The sequence below is a fragment of the Camarhynchus parvulus genome, chromosome 3 (genome assembly GCF_901933205.1).
Source record: "Camarhynchus parvulus chromosome 3, STF_HiC, whole genome shotgun sequence".
NCBI classification, from domain to species: domain Eukaryota; kingdom Metazoa; phylum Chordata; class Aves; order Passeriformes; family Thraupidae; genus Camarhynchus; species Camarhynchus parvulus.
In genome coordinates, this window is record NC_044573.1 from 6,645,038 (window position 1) to 6,662,278 (window position 17,241).

The 17,241-nt window shown below is 36.7% G+C and overlaps 1 protein-coding gene across 3 annotated transcripts in view; it reads left to right on the forward strand.

Moving 5' to 3' along the window:
• The window catches only part of CDC42BPA (CDC42 binding protein kinase alpha), a 183,361-nt gene that overhangs the window by 113,543 nt on the left and 52,577 nt on the right, over positions 1-17,241 (forward strand). For 2 of the 3 annotated variants that reach the window (XM_030944869.1, XM_030944871.1), the window contains exons 13-18: positions 1,118-1,251; positions 2,884-3,126; positions 3,374-3,484; positions 7,253-7,500; positions 12,287-12,392; positions 14,186-14,310. In XM_030944869.1, the coding sequence (XP_030800729.1) occupies positions 1,118-1,251; positions 2,884-3,126; positions 3,374-3,484; positions 7,253-7,500; positions 12,287-12,392; positions 14,186-14,310 (967 nt within the window). The remainder of the gene's footprint in view (positions 1-1,117; positions 1,252-2,883; positions 3,127-3,373; positions 3,485-7,252; positions 7,501-12,286; positions 12,393-14,185; positions 14,311-17,241) is intronic. The other variant, XM_030944870.1, reaches the window with a different exon arrangement.

Here is a 17,241-nt window from a genome sequence, read left to right on the forward strand (position 1 = left end):
TCTCTTATTTAAGTGCATTCTTTTAAATTTTTAAACAAGAGTGACTGAATTAAAACAATAGTGAATATTTTTCTGGGTATAAGCTAATGGTATTAATTTGCTTATAAAATTCTTGTGTTTCAGAAATTAACCCTCTTAAAAATGTATTTGTTTTTATATTTGACTTCTCCAAGAGCCAGTCTCTTAGGGTTACATTTATGAAAATGTAGTTAAAGGCTGTTATTAAGAATATAGATGGGTTCCTGTTCTTTGGGTAAATACAAGTGGTCTGAAGACCTGCCCACAACTGAAATAAAAGAAAACATGTCCAGTGATTTCATAGAGCTTGGAATTAACTTACCTTCCTATATATCTTGCTTTAAAGTCTTGTTTTTTAAGTAAAGACTATGAGGCAAAAAACACCCCACTCACTAGTTAGAAAATATCAGCTGCCATATTTTATGAGTTTCAGGTTTTCTTGTAGAATTTGAGGGTATTTATGTGACATTATTTAACTGTGCCATAGAAATACACTGTCACTGTGTAACTGACTGTTGGTAAGAAACTGGCTGCAATAGTTCTCCCTTATTTATAGTAGTAATAAAGCAGATCACATAAAAACAAGTGGTTTTCACACTAGAAATAAGTAAAATCAGCTGAAGTTAATTTTAAGGGTACTGACAGGAGAACACTTGCCAGCTCTTGAGTGACCCATTATTTTTACTGTTTCTTTTTGGGGGGAATTGGGAGGAGGAGGGAGACTGTTTATAATTACTGTGTAATAAAAGATGTATTATATATTACATCACAGCACATAAAAGTCAAATGTACAAGTTGTGTTAAAGCATACATTACAAATTTATCTATAGAGCATGGTCAATATAATGTGAGAAGACACGTTATTATCATTTTAGTGTTATATTCCAGCAAGCTGGGACCTTTCATTCTCTTCCCTTAAAAGCAGATAATGGCAGCTGAAACAACCTGCTCCCTTTTCTAAATCAGATAAGAATTGCCTTATTTTGTGATGAAATGGAAACCAGAAAAAATATCAAAGGGGCTTCAAGCAGCTAGGCTATGCTATTGTAGAATTCTGATTTTTCCCTTAGAATATTTAGAGTTCTGCTGCTTTTTCTAGAATCTGGTCAGCTGGAGCAGCAGCTCGAGGAGGCCAGCACTGCAAGGAGGGAATTGGATGATGCCTCCAGACAAATAAAGGCTTTTGAGAAGCAAGTCAGAACGCTGAAGCAAGAGAGAGAAGATCTTAATAAGGTAAAATCATTTTGTCAGCAACTGTTCTGAACCCTCAAGACTGTTTTATTTTTGTTCATTTTGCCTGTAATAACTTTCAAGTGTATAACTAATGAGCAGATAACAAGTGTGTAGCATGACCTACTTAGCTTTCTGCCTTTTTTTTTTTTTTGTCGAAGAAAAGGACATTATTTAACACATTGTCTGTATGACTGCTGGGTGCTCCCTAAGTGATTGCTTCCAGATAGTGAGCAACTCCATAATCCAAATTGCATGGTGGCTGCAAAAAAGGTTTTAGAGCTTCACATTTAAGTGATAATGATAGGGGTTAGAAGACAGAGTAGAGAAGAACTATTCCAGACAATTTAATCTGAAGTATGGGTGAGGCTTTAACAGTGAAAAAATGTGAAAAATACGGTATTAAGACTATGTCACAGAAGTATTTCCAGAGGGAGATGTGAAAAATTGCCCAAGTATGAAAATTGAAAAGTAATTTGAAATAACTACAGCTAAATACTAGGTTTTATTTCTTCTTCTCTATCTCCCTGATCCCTCATTTTCTTATTTATAACATACTGTCTTTCATGGCTCTTTTTTGTATTTGTTATTAAATCAACCTGTAATCAGGTGTGAAATACATAAAACCTATTTTTCATTGTAATTATATTGGCTCAGTATTTTAGAGTCCACACTAAAGTTGCTGTGCCAGCTGTGTTTAATACTGTTTCTTCTGACCCTTAAGGCTCTTAAAATTTAAAAAGCTGCCAATTTGTCCCAGAAAGACTATGTCTCTTCTAAACCAACTCTTAGTGATTAGGACCTCTTTTTAAGAACCTTAGAAACATGTTTAGATTTGCATGGATGTCAGCAGTGCCAAATATTAATTCTTCCAGTTGGTGTTTTTTTTTTATCCTGAAATTTGCTTTTCCTTGCTTCTCTTTTCTGCTCTGGTTTGACTGAACATTATGGAACTATTTAAACTGTTGTGGTCCCTGATTGGTAGTGTGGTGGCACACATCTAGGGCACAGCAAGCTTTGTTAAGGTATTGTGGTGTGGAGTTATCACTGCATTAGCAGTGTTATTTCATACTGATTCTTTGAAAAGGATAGTTATCACATATTGCTTTTATTCACTGTAGTGTTTTATTGCCTGAAACTTTCTCTGATATTTGATATTAAGGTATAGTGTATGGAAATAATATTTGCCATTGCAGGCCAGTTTTCTAAAGATTCTTGAGTAAAAATTTTCATAGAGCAGAGTTTTCCATTCAATTTTAACCATTTAACACTTGAGATTCTTGTAATTTATTTAAGTAATTATTAAAAACCAATGCTAATGACATTTTTGCATTAAGAAAGCAAGGTATTTTTGTATTGTAATGCAAGTGCTTGAACACCATTATGTTTACCTGTAATAATGGAGTTGATTCTTACTTGGTTTACATTTATGAAGCTTTACTCACTCTAGTAGTGTAAAACATGCTTCTTTCCTTATTTGTAGAGGCATCCAATCGGTATTGTAGATGCATTCATGAAATCAGAAAGAATATGTAGTTTCTGTTCACTCTGGAGAAGGTATTAGATACTCATCCAAAGACAGAATTGGCCTTGTAGCTTTCTAGGTTTATTACTTAATTCTTTTTTTAACTGTAGGAACTGGCAGAGTCTAGTGACAGATTAAAATCCCAAGCCAAAGAGCTGAAAGATGCACACAGCCAGCGGAAATTGGCAATGCAGGAGTTCTCAGAGATGAACGAGCGGCTGACAGACTTGCACTCTCAAAAACAAAAGCTTGCCCGCCAGCTCCGAGATAAGGAGGAAGAAATGGAAGTGGTGATGCAAAAAGTAGAAAGTTTAAGGCAAGAGTTACGCAGAACAGAGAGACTTAAAAAAGAAGTAAGTGGTGAGAAGACTGTTTAGACTTTATGAAATAAGTTATATATAAGGTTTTCTGAGTATTATTTTAAATTTGTAAATCTTTAACCTTTTGTCTGTTGTTTCAAACAGTACCTATTTTATTTTCTAAGACTTTGAAGTGTTCAGTTTGGTGCTGAAGATTTCTCTCTTATATTGAAAACCATCAATAGATTTTGAAAAAAAACCTGCAGAATCCTATCTATTAAAAACGTATGTACTTTTGTAGCTGGAAGTCCAAGCTGAAGCTGCAGCTGCTGAGGCATCCAAAGACAGGAAATTGCGAGAGAGGAGTGAACAGTACTCTAAACAGTTGGAAAGTGAAGTAGAAGGGCTAAAGGTTAGTCTGTTTTGATATTAACACCTGCACACTTACTAGTCAACTAGGACTTGGATCTGTTTGATTGCTTTCAGATGTAGGACAAAAGGGTTTTGTCAGTCTGTCACTTCACTTGGTGCTGAATGTTAACACAGGCATGCATTGCGTTATTGCCCAGAAAAATTAACATTTGCCTGATGTGCTGTTTCTTAATAATCAACCTTGTCTTACCACATTGCTTCCATTAATGCTTTGCTTAACTTTACCTGTTAAAAGCTTTTTTATTTTAGCCTAAGATGGTTGAATATTTGAAGATAAACCTGCAATCTAGGCAGGTTTCCGTAGAGGTGTTCTGTCTGCTGTGTTGTTCCTCATGTTTCCTGCACAATGGATGTCAATTGATGTAACCATACAGGAACAGTTTTAACACATTCTGCCTCTCAGCCAGAGAATGAGGCATTTTTATCCAAGAACAGCATTGAGTGGGAAGACTTTATTTATATTGATGAGATTGCTCACATGTGCATGTGATTTTAAAAGAAGAAATTTAAGGCAGCCAAGAATATTAACTGTTACTTTATTTTGTGATTTAGCTTTTTATGCAGTGCTCTAGAGAAGTTAGGCTTTCTCAAAAATTGAATAGAAAGTTTTTAATTTACTTATGTGGATTGCTGTTCATTCACAGCAAAATCCTGTTCCAAATGTTTCATGCAGTAGGGTAATTCTAAACTTGTGGGCAAAATGTGAGATTAGTCTTAATCTGGTCTTAATTTAAATGAAAAACCAAGTCTTTTTTCATTAGAAGTGTCTGGGACATTCATCAACATTAAGTTATGGCACAGAAAATTTGATGGTTTTATGCAAACATTCTTCTATTTGGCCTTCCTCTGCTAAAAGAAAATAAGGAAATTCATTCAATATGAAGTTTGGATTAATGAAGTTTCTACTGCTGTGAATTCAGATTGTTATCTGAAAATTAACATGTGTTCCTTCTGCTTCCATGAATCTTCCCCATCAGCAAAGAGTTTGTATGATAGTTTAAGAGGCGAGAAGAATTTATGGGAGATCTGTTGAGAATAAATGATATGTTGATTTATAACAGCAGGGCAAGTTTGTCAGAAGAGGAAAAGGGAATTTTAGCTTTCTTGGTAATATTTTACAGTTCAGTAGGCACAGTTTGGGTCATGAGTGATGTTGTGATACTGTACTGTCCATTCAGTAAAAGCTCTGCATGGCTCCTTTGTTAAATTCAGGAAGCTCTCCTACACAAAAGTATTTAAAGGAGAAAGGAAGGTTTCTCCAAATGAGGAGAATAGAAGAAACCATAAATGATGGAAGGTTAAGTGTAAACAGGATGTTGAAACCTGAATAAAGAGAATTTAGGAAGCATTTTGCAGAGGATGCTCAGAGTGATTGTGGATTTCTGCTTTAAATCCAAAGCAGAAAACCTCAAGAAACTCAAGGGGCTGCTTGGGGATGGAAAAGGCAATCTCTGAGCTAATAGAGCTGTGGCATAAAATGCTCCACAAGTCCTCAGTGTGTCAGACTTCACTGCTGAAGGAGGGGAGATTGCCACCCAGTGTGTTCTTTGCAGCAGGCTGGGCAAATAGGCTGGATTGTCTGGGATGATTGCAGGGAGCAGGAGAGCTGGCAGGTGAGTCAGATGTGAAGTCACCTGAGGCAGTTCTGAAGGAACTTAAATGACAAGAGAGCTGCTGGCCAAGACGTGAACACTGTGACTCTCATTCACATCATCTGGGGAGGTGCAGAGGGCTGGGTGCAGCTTCCTCAGGAAAGGAGCAGAGGCTGTGGTAAAGGATAATGTCAGAGTTCATGGATGAAGCAGAGCCTGTTGGGAAGAAGGCAGTGTGCCTTCTGTCTGTCCTTCTGTGCAGCACTGACCTGCTGGGGCTCTGCAAACTTGTCAGTCAAGTGTGTGGACAGAGGGGATCCTGTGGATGTCATGAATTCAGATTTTCAGTAAAATCAGACTCAGTGTTAGTAAGCAGTGTGCCCTGTTAGCTGAGAGGAGTGCATTAAACAGCAGCTGTCAATGTGCCAGGAGGTGCATTCTGTCTCAGTTGCACCATTTGTCCATTTGAAATAGGCACATATGAAAACATCTCTTATGTGCTCACATCAATTAAAAACGTATTTTGTGTTTACTGTATCTCTCTAGTTCTCCAAGCCATTGTCCAATACCATTGGGCTTTCTCCTCTACTGCACAATCTCTCTTATGGTTGCAATAGTATCTTTTCACTGTGGTAAAAAGTGTGCAATTCCACTAAAACATTTTGTGTACCTGCTAGAGGATGTTGCAAAGCCTAAACTTTTTCTGTGCTCCATTACCCTGTATGTGTGAACAATTTAGGATATTGGACAGTAACAAACAAATTTCACAGTGTCTGTGAATGAAAGAAAATTCCTATGCTGCTTTTTTAAAAAAATCTGCCTTTCTCCAAAGCATCTCCTGTTAGGATGGTATCTTCCTTCTCCAATTTAGCATTCTGCATCCTAAGGGCAGGATTTTACTCTTAGATCAAACCAGATGGTTGTTTTGATGAGTTAGAGAAAACAGTGCAGTAGCAGCACATCTCTGGCTTGTACATGGAGGGGGTTTTGCAGTTTTTTGCTGACACAAACAGCAAGGCCCAGCTTTCTCACAGAATTTGTCATGGTACAAATTCAGCTCATCAGAATGTTCTACAATGACGTTTAGCTCTTAAAGCCTGCTCATACATCAGGAAAAGAAAATTACCCAAAGCCATGCCAAATGAAGGGTGACTGAGAGATTTTTAGCATCTCATGGTAAGAATGGAGATATAATTAACAAAATACCTTTAATCCACTGGAAGGTGTGACAAAGTCACCATAAGGAAGTAGGTTTTTCAGTCACCTGCACTTTTTCAAAGCGTTTTTATGAATTTCCTTTCCTTAGAACACCTTTCATTACACATTTTAAAAACCAGAAGAAATTCCAAACCAAATTGTCCATATGTTGACATTAAAAAGTCATTTCTAGACTTGGATTTCAGTGCATGCCATGCCACTGTCTCATTTTGAACCTGATCTTGCTCCTCCTCTACATTATGGCAGGACATTGAGTTTAGTGAGTGCAGCATTTGGTGCAAATGTGTATGTATCCTGAAGCAGTGTTTAAAGACTATTGAAATGCCAGAAGACCTCACTAAGAGAGCTATGAAACTGCAAAAAGTGAAGTAATTACTCTTATTGTTTAAAGCTTGTTTATCATATTAATCCACTATGATAGAAATGGTCAGTTCAAGTGAAATAGGTCAGATTTTCCTCCTGACTGCTACAATCCATGTAGTATTTCTGTAGCTAGACTTTAGCTTTCAGTTAAGCCTCTGCTTGTCTTAGTATAGCTTTTCCAGAAATTATTTGTCCTTCAGAATATATTATTGTCCTAGTTCTTATTCTGCTTTTCTGAAAGTCACTTCAGCTTGTTGCTGTCAGCTGTGTGAGTGGCAGCATCAAAGTCTTTAATTCTGTGGTCACTTTCTGACTGTGCTTAAGGGGAGTCAGAACATGACCAGAGGCATTTAATGATCAAATTTTCAGTAGCTTGAAAACATTACTGCACTTAAATAGCAAAATAATAGAGTGTCATTCTGATTTATGCTCTTAATTTTGAAATGAATTGAAATAGATGTGTTTAACTCAAGGTTTTAATGGGATATTTCTAAATAAAGGCTTTGGAATATTGAGTTGTTATTGAGCATCATTTTCAGCATCCCTGACTGTTAATTTGGGGCTGTTTATTTTAGCAAAAACAGGTTGGTCGCTCACCTGGGGTAAGCAGTATAGAACACCAGCAAGAGATCACTAAATTAAAGGCAGACCTGGAAAAGAAGAGTGTTTTCTATGAAGAGGAACTATCTAAGCGTGAAATGATGCATGCTAATGAAATAAAAAGTCTGAAGAAAGAACTGCGGGATGCAGAGAGCCAGCAGCTTGCCCTCAAGAAGGAGATCATGGTTTTGAAAGACAAGTTAGAGAAAACCAGAAGAGAAAAGTGAGTATTGTATGAAATTTACCTTTTCTTAAACCTTTGAAATCTCCTAATGTTTTTCCGAACACACTGTCACTTCCTTAAGTGTAATGCAGATTGTTGCATTTTGGCTGAGCTGATACCAGGGTTAAAACCAGTCACCTTTAAAAACAGAACAGAACAAAAAGCTCCACATCCTTGTACTGAAACAGTTAATTTTGCCCCAGAGCTGTTTTAGTGGCTGACCATTCCAAGGTATGTAACTTGAGTTACAGACTTGCAGCTCGGGGTAAGTTGACCCCTCAAGCTTATGTTGCACTTTAAAACAGTTTCTCGACATTTTTCTTTTATTTGGTATTTTCATCTTTTGATGCAAAACTAATGTGTTAGAGATCAAGTATTGTTTACATTTCTGCCAGCACAGGAACAGTCACTTAATGTGAGCTGAGGCTAATCCATGCTGGGTTCCATCCAGTGTTAACATCAGTCAGCAGACTACTGTGGGCGTAAGCTGCTTTATCTCTCCTGACATGGTAATTTGTCAGACCTGCTTTTTTCTCTCCCACATGGTGGAGCTTATAACTGGCCTTGAGATTGTTCCTTGAGGCATTCATCAATAAAAGCAAGTTTTTCTGTTGGATGGTGTAGTAGTGGGAATAAGTTATAAATTGAACATGCTCATGTTCATTCATAAAAAATTCAGAATGCTTCGTAGACACTAATATAGATGAGTCTTTTTGCTGCTGTAGCAAGATGGCAGATGAGAGAAACCATGGAGAAGTCCTTGCTGAGTGGTTAGCCAAACTATGGCAAGACCTTTAAATATAAGTAGTAAATTAAATACAATTTTTTCCAAAAAGTTTATGCAAATAGAGGTGGAAACACTGTATCTCTTGTAAATTGTATTCAGCAGGAATCATAAATCATACAGCTTAGAATGCAGTGCATGAACTGTTTCTTCCTAGCATGGAGCTATTCAATAGGCTGGACCTACTAACAGCACAGGAGTTTGCTGCTTTGATCTGGATGGAGAGGTGAAACCTGCCTCAGCAGCATGTTTTCATTGTGACACCACTTAATGGTCATGCTGACCAATGAGTTACAAATGCACAAAAGGCTGTTCTGTCTTGTAACATAGAAAGGTGATAGTGTGGCACTCTTTTAAGTCCAACAGTGTCTCAGAAGGAGGAATGTTAAATAAAGAATCATGAATTCTGCTCTCTGCAGGTTAAACTGTTTGAAAGGATCATACCTGCAAGCAGTGACCAAATGAAAAACTCCTTCTTTCCCAATTTTAATGTTGCACAGCTGCAGGCGTTCTAACTAGATGTCCATTCTAGCTAGTTCATAAACTCTCCTTCAGTCTGGTCTCTATCAATAAAAAAAAGAACTGGGTGCAAATCTACAGTGGGTGCTGTCACAACCATGTGTTTCTGTATGTGGTTCAAGTGTTTGTGTAAGAGAAGGTTTTGAAGTGTGAGCAGAAATGTGTCACCTAACTGGTATCCAGCACTTGGCACCAGGTTCAGTCAGGTGTCCAAGCACATGATCAGTGCTGGGGGAAGGCCTGATCTTACCTGTCTTTGTTAAACCAATCTGCAAAATCTCATGCAAGCATTAAGACTCCACAGAAAGGCAGAAGTCCCCTGTTCAAGTTATGCCATGGTTTGACTTCTGCAGTTTAGAAGGGAAGCTTAAGCTTTAGGAATGCAGGAATTGCTGTTGCTACTCAATATTTGGTAGTTTTCCTTAAAAGAACATAGGTTTTCTGTTTCTGCTTATCCATATTGGTGTTAGCTTTTGTACTCTGGCATGAAAAGCTTTTTGTGAGTCTTCCAGTAGAGAGGTGTTGAATGTAAGCACTGAAAAGGAAGCACCTGGAGGCTTTGTGCTGAAACAAGTGGAATTATTTCAACAATAGGCTTGGGGTGGGTGTGGAGTTGAAGTGTGCTTATACAGTTTGGCAAAAATATTTTAGTAGTCTAAAAATAATCATCAGTGCATATTAAAAAGGATCTTGGTAAGAGGATGTGGTTGTATTACTGTGTAAGATGAGTGAATTACATAGGTTATTCTAAGCAAGGATCAGGAAGAGCTTTGACAAAATCTATATGTCGATTTTTGTGTAACTTGCACGTTGGTGGTTTCTGTTTTGCATTTTTAAAATAGATATTTTCCTTTGTTTCCTTCAATTTTAAGCTTTCTAACTTTTGCTATTTCCAAAGCACAAGTCTTCAAGGGAGATTACCTTCCTGTACAAAATAATTGCATTTTTCTGAAGTCTCATAAACTGCATGCTATTAAAGTTGGAAGCAGAGGAGCACAGTATCAGGCCAGTGATCTGTGTAGCACTAAATTCCATTTCTTGGAATTGTCATTAGGAAGTATTTCAGAAGAAGATGCAAGAAACTCTGTAAAATAAATCACATTTGTAGAAACTTCTTTTAGGCCTGTCATTTCATGATGGATTTATAAAGCAGAGAACTTTATAGAACAGCATTTGCTGGTTTTAAATTGTGTGATGTAAAGAAGCCTGGGGGCTGGTGTTTGTTTCAGGTCTATTTTTCTTGGTTTCAAAGCAGTAAGATAAAATATTTGGCAACTTTGTACAGATGCAATAAAGAGCTGGAGTGACACAGTGATACCATAAAGCAGTATTTCACGTTGCTTGCATGTGGTTTGCTGCAGTTCTGCTGATAAAAAGAAAGCTGGGTTGTGTATATTTTCTTAACTTGAAGAGGAGACATAGCTAAATGTTAGATGAGAGAGGAAGTTTGATGGGAGAGGAGGATGCCAGGCTTCAAAGCAAAAGCATTATTTTGATCTTGCTGCCTGTCCAAGGTACATCCATGGAGTCTGTCACAGTTCTGTTTTTTGCTGAGTGGCTGTTTGGGTGTGATGGATTATACCCACATTCTCCTCTGTTTCAAATTTATCTTCATTTCTGTATTATACTGTAGCAATCTGACTTACTGGGGTAATCACAATCACCAGCAGAATTAAGAATGTAAAATATAGAAAATTACAAACATTTTGGGCTCTTTCACTAATCCATAGTGTCCTTAATCCACTGCCATTTATGGCTGCTTTGAGCCCCAAAGCCTTAAAGGAATACATTTAAGACAAATACTGAAACAAATTCCTAAACAAACCCATGAAAGCTGCGTGAAAGAAATTCATTAAAAGTTAGTTTGGACTTCTGTCTGCAAAATTAGCTTTGAATCTATGCCTTGAAAACAGAAGCAGGAGCTGTTATTAATTCCTATGACAGCCAATGCTTTAATCTCTTCCTGCCTTTTCCCTATACTGCTCATCATATGCATGGAATCTGTTGATATAGAAAAGGAGTGGTGGTGAATTTCAAACTTGGCATTTAAACAGTGAGATAGTATGTAACTTTACTAGGATGAAGTGTTATGTTTCAAAGGACGCCTGGCAACATAGAATTTCACCATAAGTCTGACATGTTGTACTAGATTTCAAAGAGAAGCGCTAAATGAATTTCAAATTAAGAGTAGGAAATTCAAAGCAGCATTGCTCTTAACTGGGTTCACTGTAACCACTGGTATTTCTCATCTTTGGAGAGCGTTCTCTCAATTAGGCAAAGCTGTAGTAGTTTTGCATCTCAGAAAAAGAAGCAAGAATGTAATTTATGTTTGCATTGTGTAAAATTCTGATCAGCATCTAGAAAAAAAATTGCAGTGCTCAAGACAGGGTTTCCCCTGGATTTTAATTTTACAGAGTTAACCTTTAATACTGGGCACTTTTTCAAGTCTTTTCAGACTGGGCAATGGTATTTGCTGAGTGGATATTTTCTGTATCTGTGGCATTTATAGTATAGTACTACTGATGAACTTTGTGCCAGTGACATGAATAGTTGGTAAAAAGGTGGTACAAGATGCAAGACTAATGAATCTGAAAACAGTAGATGCAAGGTGGGAGTTACACATCTAAAACATTGCTGTGCACCACTTGAAGGAAATTCCATGGGGTTTTGGCAAACAGAGGGCCTGCAGCTTCATTTGTTTTCAGGTTCTCATGTTCATTGTGCAAGATCAAAGTTGATATTAAGCAGAATCAGCCAGGGGTTCTCGTCTACTGGATGACATCCATGGGAGAAGGGAAGGTTTGGGGAAAACAGCTGCTCTGAGACTTTCTTAGATAGAATGGTCCAAACTTGCTGTAGAATCTGGTGATCTTAGGAATCTGAAAGTTATCCATCCACTTTTTGCTCATAGTGGGTATATGATACCTGAATTAACAGTTCACATATGACATCTGGGCTGTTCTAAATTGCCCAAAGACTAGCCCATATATGCTTTTCTCATCAGAGACCCAGCCCTGAGTGTCTAATTTAGCTTCTTTATGTTCTGGTTCTGTGTGTGGTCATTTTTGCCTGTCATTCTGTGTGAAACTTGGAATTACAGAAATGTGTGTGTTACAATAATGTTCATGTGAGGTGAGAATGTGCCCTGAGCATTTTACAATGTCGACACATTCTTTGCTCTGCTCATTGTTTAAAGGATACATCTGAAGAATAAAATTTGTGTAAGTGGGTTGATAAACATTGGCTTGGTGGAGCTCTGTTAATTCTGTACTGAGGGATTCTGTATTAACTCTAAAATTCAACAGGCTAGCTTGCAGTCCTAAGATGGTGGTTTATTAAACTGCTTGATTTTAATAGCCCTTGCTATTATCAATACAGTACTTCCCTTCAACATGTGTGTGCATTGATCTCTTTGTGTTTAAATGAATAATGGGGTGAGTTAGAATAGAAAATTTTGTAATTCTCCTTCACTTTATTTCTTAGCCAAAGTGAAAGAGAGGAATTTGAAACAGAGTTCAAGCAAAAGTATGAACGAGAAAAGATTCTGCTGACAGAGGAGAACAAAAAACTTACGAATGAACTTGATAAGGTAAGTGCTGATTAGCTGAGCCCTGAATTTACAACTATTTTATGCTCTGTACAAATTGGACAATATGGAACTGCATTGGTTACTACTAACTGTTAACTGAAAGCAGAAATTGATGTTACACAAAAAATTGGTGATTAATATTAGATTTGAATGGAGTATCCACATGCATCTGAACTTGAGAAGGCATGTGCATAATATATATATATATATATATATATATATGCATATATGAGTATTTATATGTGGGAATGGAATTAGATGGGCTTACATTTTGGTAAGACTAATTCCAGACAGCACTGTAAGCCAACAATAAAGGATTATTTCATTGTATGACCCAAATATAAAAATACATAGTTAATGATGTGATTACTTAGACTACATTTGCATGTCAATCGTTTGAAATACCAGGGCCCCTCCTACCCTTTGAGATTAAGTGTTACTTTGAGATACTAAAAAAATAGAAATGATAAGGCATATTATCACACAAATGAAGTGTGTTAAGCAAGAAATAATTATGATTTGTGCATTTGGATTGTCTCTTTATTGTTCATTTTGACAGGTTATTCAAGTTCATTGTGCATTATCCAAATCTTGCTAAACTTGTCTATTCCTTTTGTAATGCAATAGATTTTCTAAAATTATGATGAAAATACAATGTTCTTCAGAGTAAGCATGTTTGCATGTCTGTGCTCAAATTACAGTATATTTTCATACCAGTATAAGACAGACAATATATATGCCTATAGGTAGGCTTAGTCCAAGAAAACTGAGAAAGAGCCTAGTCACTTGGATAGTTTTTCTGCTCTCTCTCTCTTCCCCCATTACCTTTGTATTTTTCTTGTCAAATGGCATATAATAAGGAGAAATATTTAAATTATAAGCCCATTTAAATGATAAATAGGGTGTGGAGTTATTCATATTTGAAGTAAAAAGCAAAATAGATTTTAAATTAGCCATTCTTTTATCGTTTTGAATTGTTAATATATTTCAGTACTAAAAGAAGCTTTCGCCTGAGATTTCATTCTCTTAAGCAAACCTTCCTATAAAGTCTATCTGGTCTCTGATTCCAATTTGACTCTCTGAATAATTACTTAACATAATGAAGGTTTAGTTCCCAACACCAGCTTGGGTTAGCTGTGGTTTTTGTCTTGCAGAATGTGCCTGTGTGAATGGCAGCAATTTGAATGAGAGAGGTTAATTGCTAGGTATAACATATTGTACATGGAGATGTGCATTTAATTTCAATTTCCCTGTCTGCAAGTAAGTCAAATGAAAAATAAGGGAATGTGAGACACCTGGAGAATCTGAGGATTGTCTCATGCCTGTATCTGTTCAGTCTCTCTCTCCATGTTACTAAACAAGGGAGAGGTTCAACAGTCTTATCTGAGCCATAACAAATTTTAATGCCTTTGCTTTGCTCTCCTAGTGTAGATTTTTCTATACAGAACATTCCACACCTATATGGTGCAAAGCAGAAACCTTCTAAGAGTTTTACAGGTATTTGGAGACTAATTCTTAGAAAACTCATTAAATTGATAGAGTAAAAATGTTGTTCAAGTCCTTAAAAGTGGCTTTTCAGTACAGCTAAGGTTATACAAGAAGAGATTCTTATAGAAGGTTATATAAGAAAATATTCTGGCTTTTATTGTTACATGGTGTTTATTGTGATGACCAGTACCAATTTTTAAAGCAGATGCAAGGTGTGGGAGATGAGAACACATGGTTTTGAGTCTGCACAGAGATGGAGTCACAGCAGTTTATATTTTTAATGAGTTGTTTAAATTCTCCTTCAGCTCACCACCATGTTTGAGAGGCTGAGTATGAATAATCGGCAGCTGGAGGAAGAGATGAGAGACCTGGCTGATAAGAAGGAGTCTGTGGCTCACTGGGAGGCCCAAATCACTGAGATCATCCAGTGGTGAGTGCTCTGCTCTCCTGGCATGACAGAAACCCCTCAGTATGTGGTGGGGCTGGTGCTGAGTTTTTGTCTTTGCACATGGCACTTGGAAGTGCTGAGGTGAAACCTCACGCCTGTCTGGGATTCTGCTGAGGTTTTGGCTGAGATTTTAATAATATACAAATCCAGAAAGTTGTGTTCCTCCTTAAAGAGTGAAAGTGTCTCACCAAATAGAGCTTTTCAAGTGCAGAAGAATCATGGCCTTTGGGTGTGGCTTTTGGCTGTGGAAGAATGCTGAAAGGAATCATGTGCTGAGCTCACGCCTCCGAGAGGGAACAAGCCTGGGAAAAGCAGTGGCTGAGTGTTTGTGTCTCAGCTTTAATTTCCTTCATCTGCTTGGCATGTGGCAGAATGAAACAAATACAGTGCAACTTTTATGTGATTTTTTTATGAGGAGAGTATTTGAGACTGTACCACAAATCCAGTCAAGTGATGTTTGTAATGGTACTTTTGCTAAATAATGATGTTATCTTTATAGAGTCTTCTGTCCAATTCTATTAAATTAAAGAGAAGAAAAAAAAAGGTTGAAACTACTAAGAGAAAAAGATTGTGTATTCTGAGTTTTTCATCTATCTTTATTTTTCCTCTTCATGCCTATTTATCTCCCCTCACCTTTAATGGTCCATTGCAGTGTTTCACATCTACAAAACCAAATTTACATTCAGACACTTTATTTTACAGATCATGCACTTCTAGGAAGACTTCATCATGATATACTAGTGTTTTTCTGTTACTGATTGATTATTCCCTCCCCCTGTTTTTCCTGTGTTAGTGAAAAAAATTAAATTGTTGTGTCCAGGCAAAAATGGGAAACATTGTTTTAGAGAAACCTAGTTTGGCATTGTTGTCGTGTTAGTTCAATTTTGTGGTCCAGATATAGAGAAGTTTGGCTTTTCAGTAGTGCCATGTGAATATATAACAAAGCATAAGGGCCATCTGGGTTTCCAGTGTGTTTTAAACAATGTTTGTTGCATAAAAGTATGTAATGCTGATCTGTGTTATGAAGTCCAGTTTGTCTCAAAGCATTGTATTTGTAGCAGAAGTTAAAAAATGTAAAGGGTCCACTTTGTGTGTGTTCCTTTTAAATTTTGTCTCTCATAACGGTGATAGTAGTGGACAACCTGAGTCACAAAAATTTTTTTTGAAAATATTTAACTGGTAGTTTAAACAGCTTTTAATTTCTGGCCAATGGGAAATGTTTATTCGGGAAAAAAAATCAAGGTAACAAGTGAGACAAGTCTATAATTTCACATTTTTTATTGCTTTAAGGTAGTGCTTATCTGTCATATTGCACCTAGGTAATCAAACACAATTTTTCACATTTACATGTGAAAACTCATATAACTTGGCAGTTATATGAAAAGACAAATCAGAATTAATTGCGGATTGTTCCACTTATTGCGATATAAAAGTGTACCAACAGCCATTAAGAATGTAACTTCTCCTTTACTTTATGAGAGTGTTTAATATTTTAAGATGTATTACTGATGTGGTTCAGGCAAATGATAAAGCATTTTTCATGTTAGGGACGTCACTGTAAAGGGTAAAAGGGTTTGGGCTTCAGTTTTTTATTATTTCTGAAGATATTTAGTGAAAAAATATCAGGAACATGCAAGACTTAACTTTCTGAATGACAAGCATCATTTTACTGATCCCTTCTGATAACATAGTGTCTTCTAAATAGTACAGAACTAAAAATTAAAAAATTATGTGAAAAGGAAAAAAATAGAAGTACCAAGGGCAAATATTAAGGGAATTTTAAAAGTCTGGCTTGGTTCCAGTTTTTCATCACTAAACACATCTCAGTTTTGCCTCCATACTTTTCTCTGCTTATGTTAAATTTTTTTAGCTATGTGAAGCCTTATCTTAGGTCACATTTTTTCTTTGTTATGTTTAGATTTTTCCATGTGTTACTCAGATAATCTAGCCATGTCCATCTGCTGTTCTTAGAATTCAGCACTGAAACTGGGCCCTTCTCTGGGGACCATGGCTGCTGTAGTATTTAAGCATCTATTATAATGATAAATATTTTAAAAGAAAAAAAATCCCCACCTAATTTGGGAGAAAACTAGTCTTATTTAATCACTCACAAGCCTGTGTTTTCCTCATAGGAACATGCAATTCAAGTCTGTACCTGTCCACATCTTCAGTGTAACAATGGAATGCCTTGGTGCTAGCAATGTAGGGGAGAATTTGTGGGCTCCCTCTTTAAAACTTAACAGGTTTCTCACAGAATATTGCATTAAAATATGTATTTTGGGTGCATTATTTCCAGAAAGGATAGGAGGCAGTAGAAGGAATTAGTTGCTGGGTTTGTAAACAGTTTGCTCAGCAGCCTGTAGTAGTTCAAGGGACTTCTTTTAGCCCTGTTTGGGGTAACACAAGCCCAAGAAGTCCCTAAATTCTTTGAAATGCTTTGTCATCAAAAGGATACCTCTCAAGAAATTCCTTTGAATTCACACTTTGGATGGTTAAGATTTGTCACTTTCTTCATGATTCCTGGGGCCCTTCTAAATTGTTATTTCTCTCAGATTTTATAACTTGTGAGTAATTTTAATGGCTTATCACGTTCCCTTTAGCTTTTCCTTGCTTTCTTACTCAGCAATATTGCATCTTTAGGAACAATGTATGAAAACCTTTTAATCTTGCTGTTGCTCTCTCAAGATCCCATAAACAAGGCAATGTTTTAATATAAACACTTGAATCAGACTTTCACTGCAAATTCATTTGTGGACTCAACAGACCCTCACGGATCATTCAGCCTTAATGGAGCTATTATATTGATGAGTTTATATTAGCCAAATCACTCATCATTCCTTGACAAGAGTAAGAAATATTGAGGCTTTTATAGTGGGCTATAAATTTTTTTTTTCCTGTGGGAGATGGGAAAGA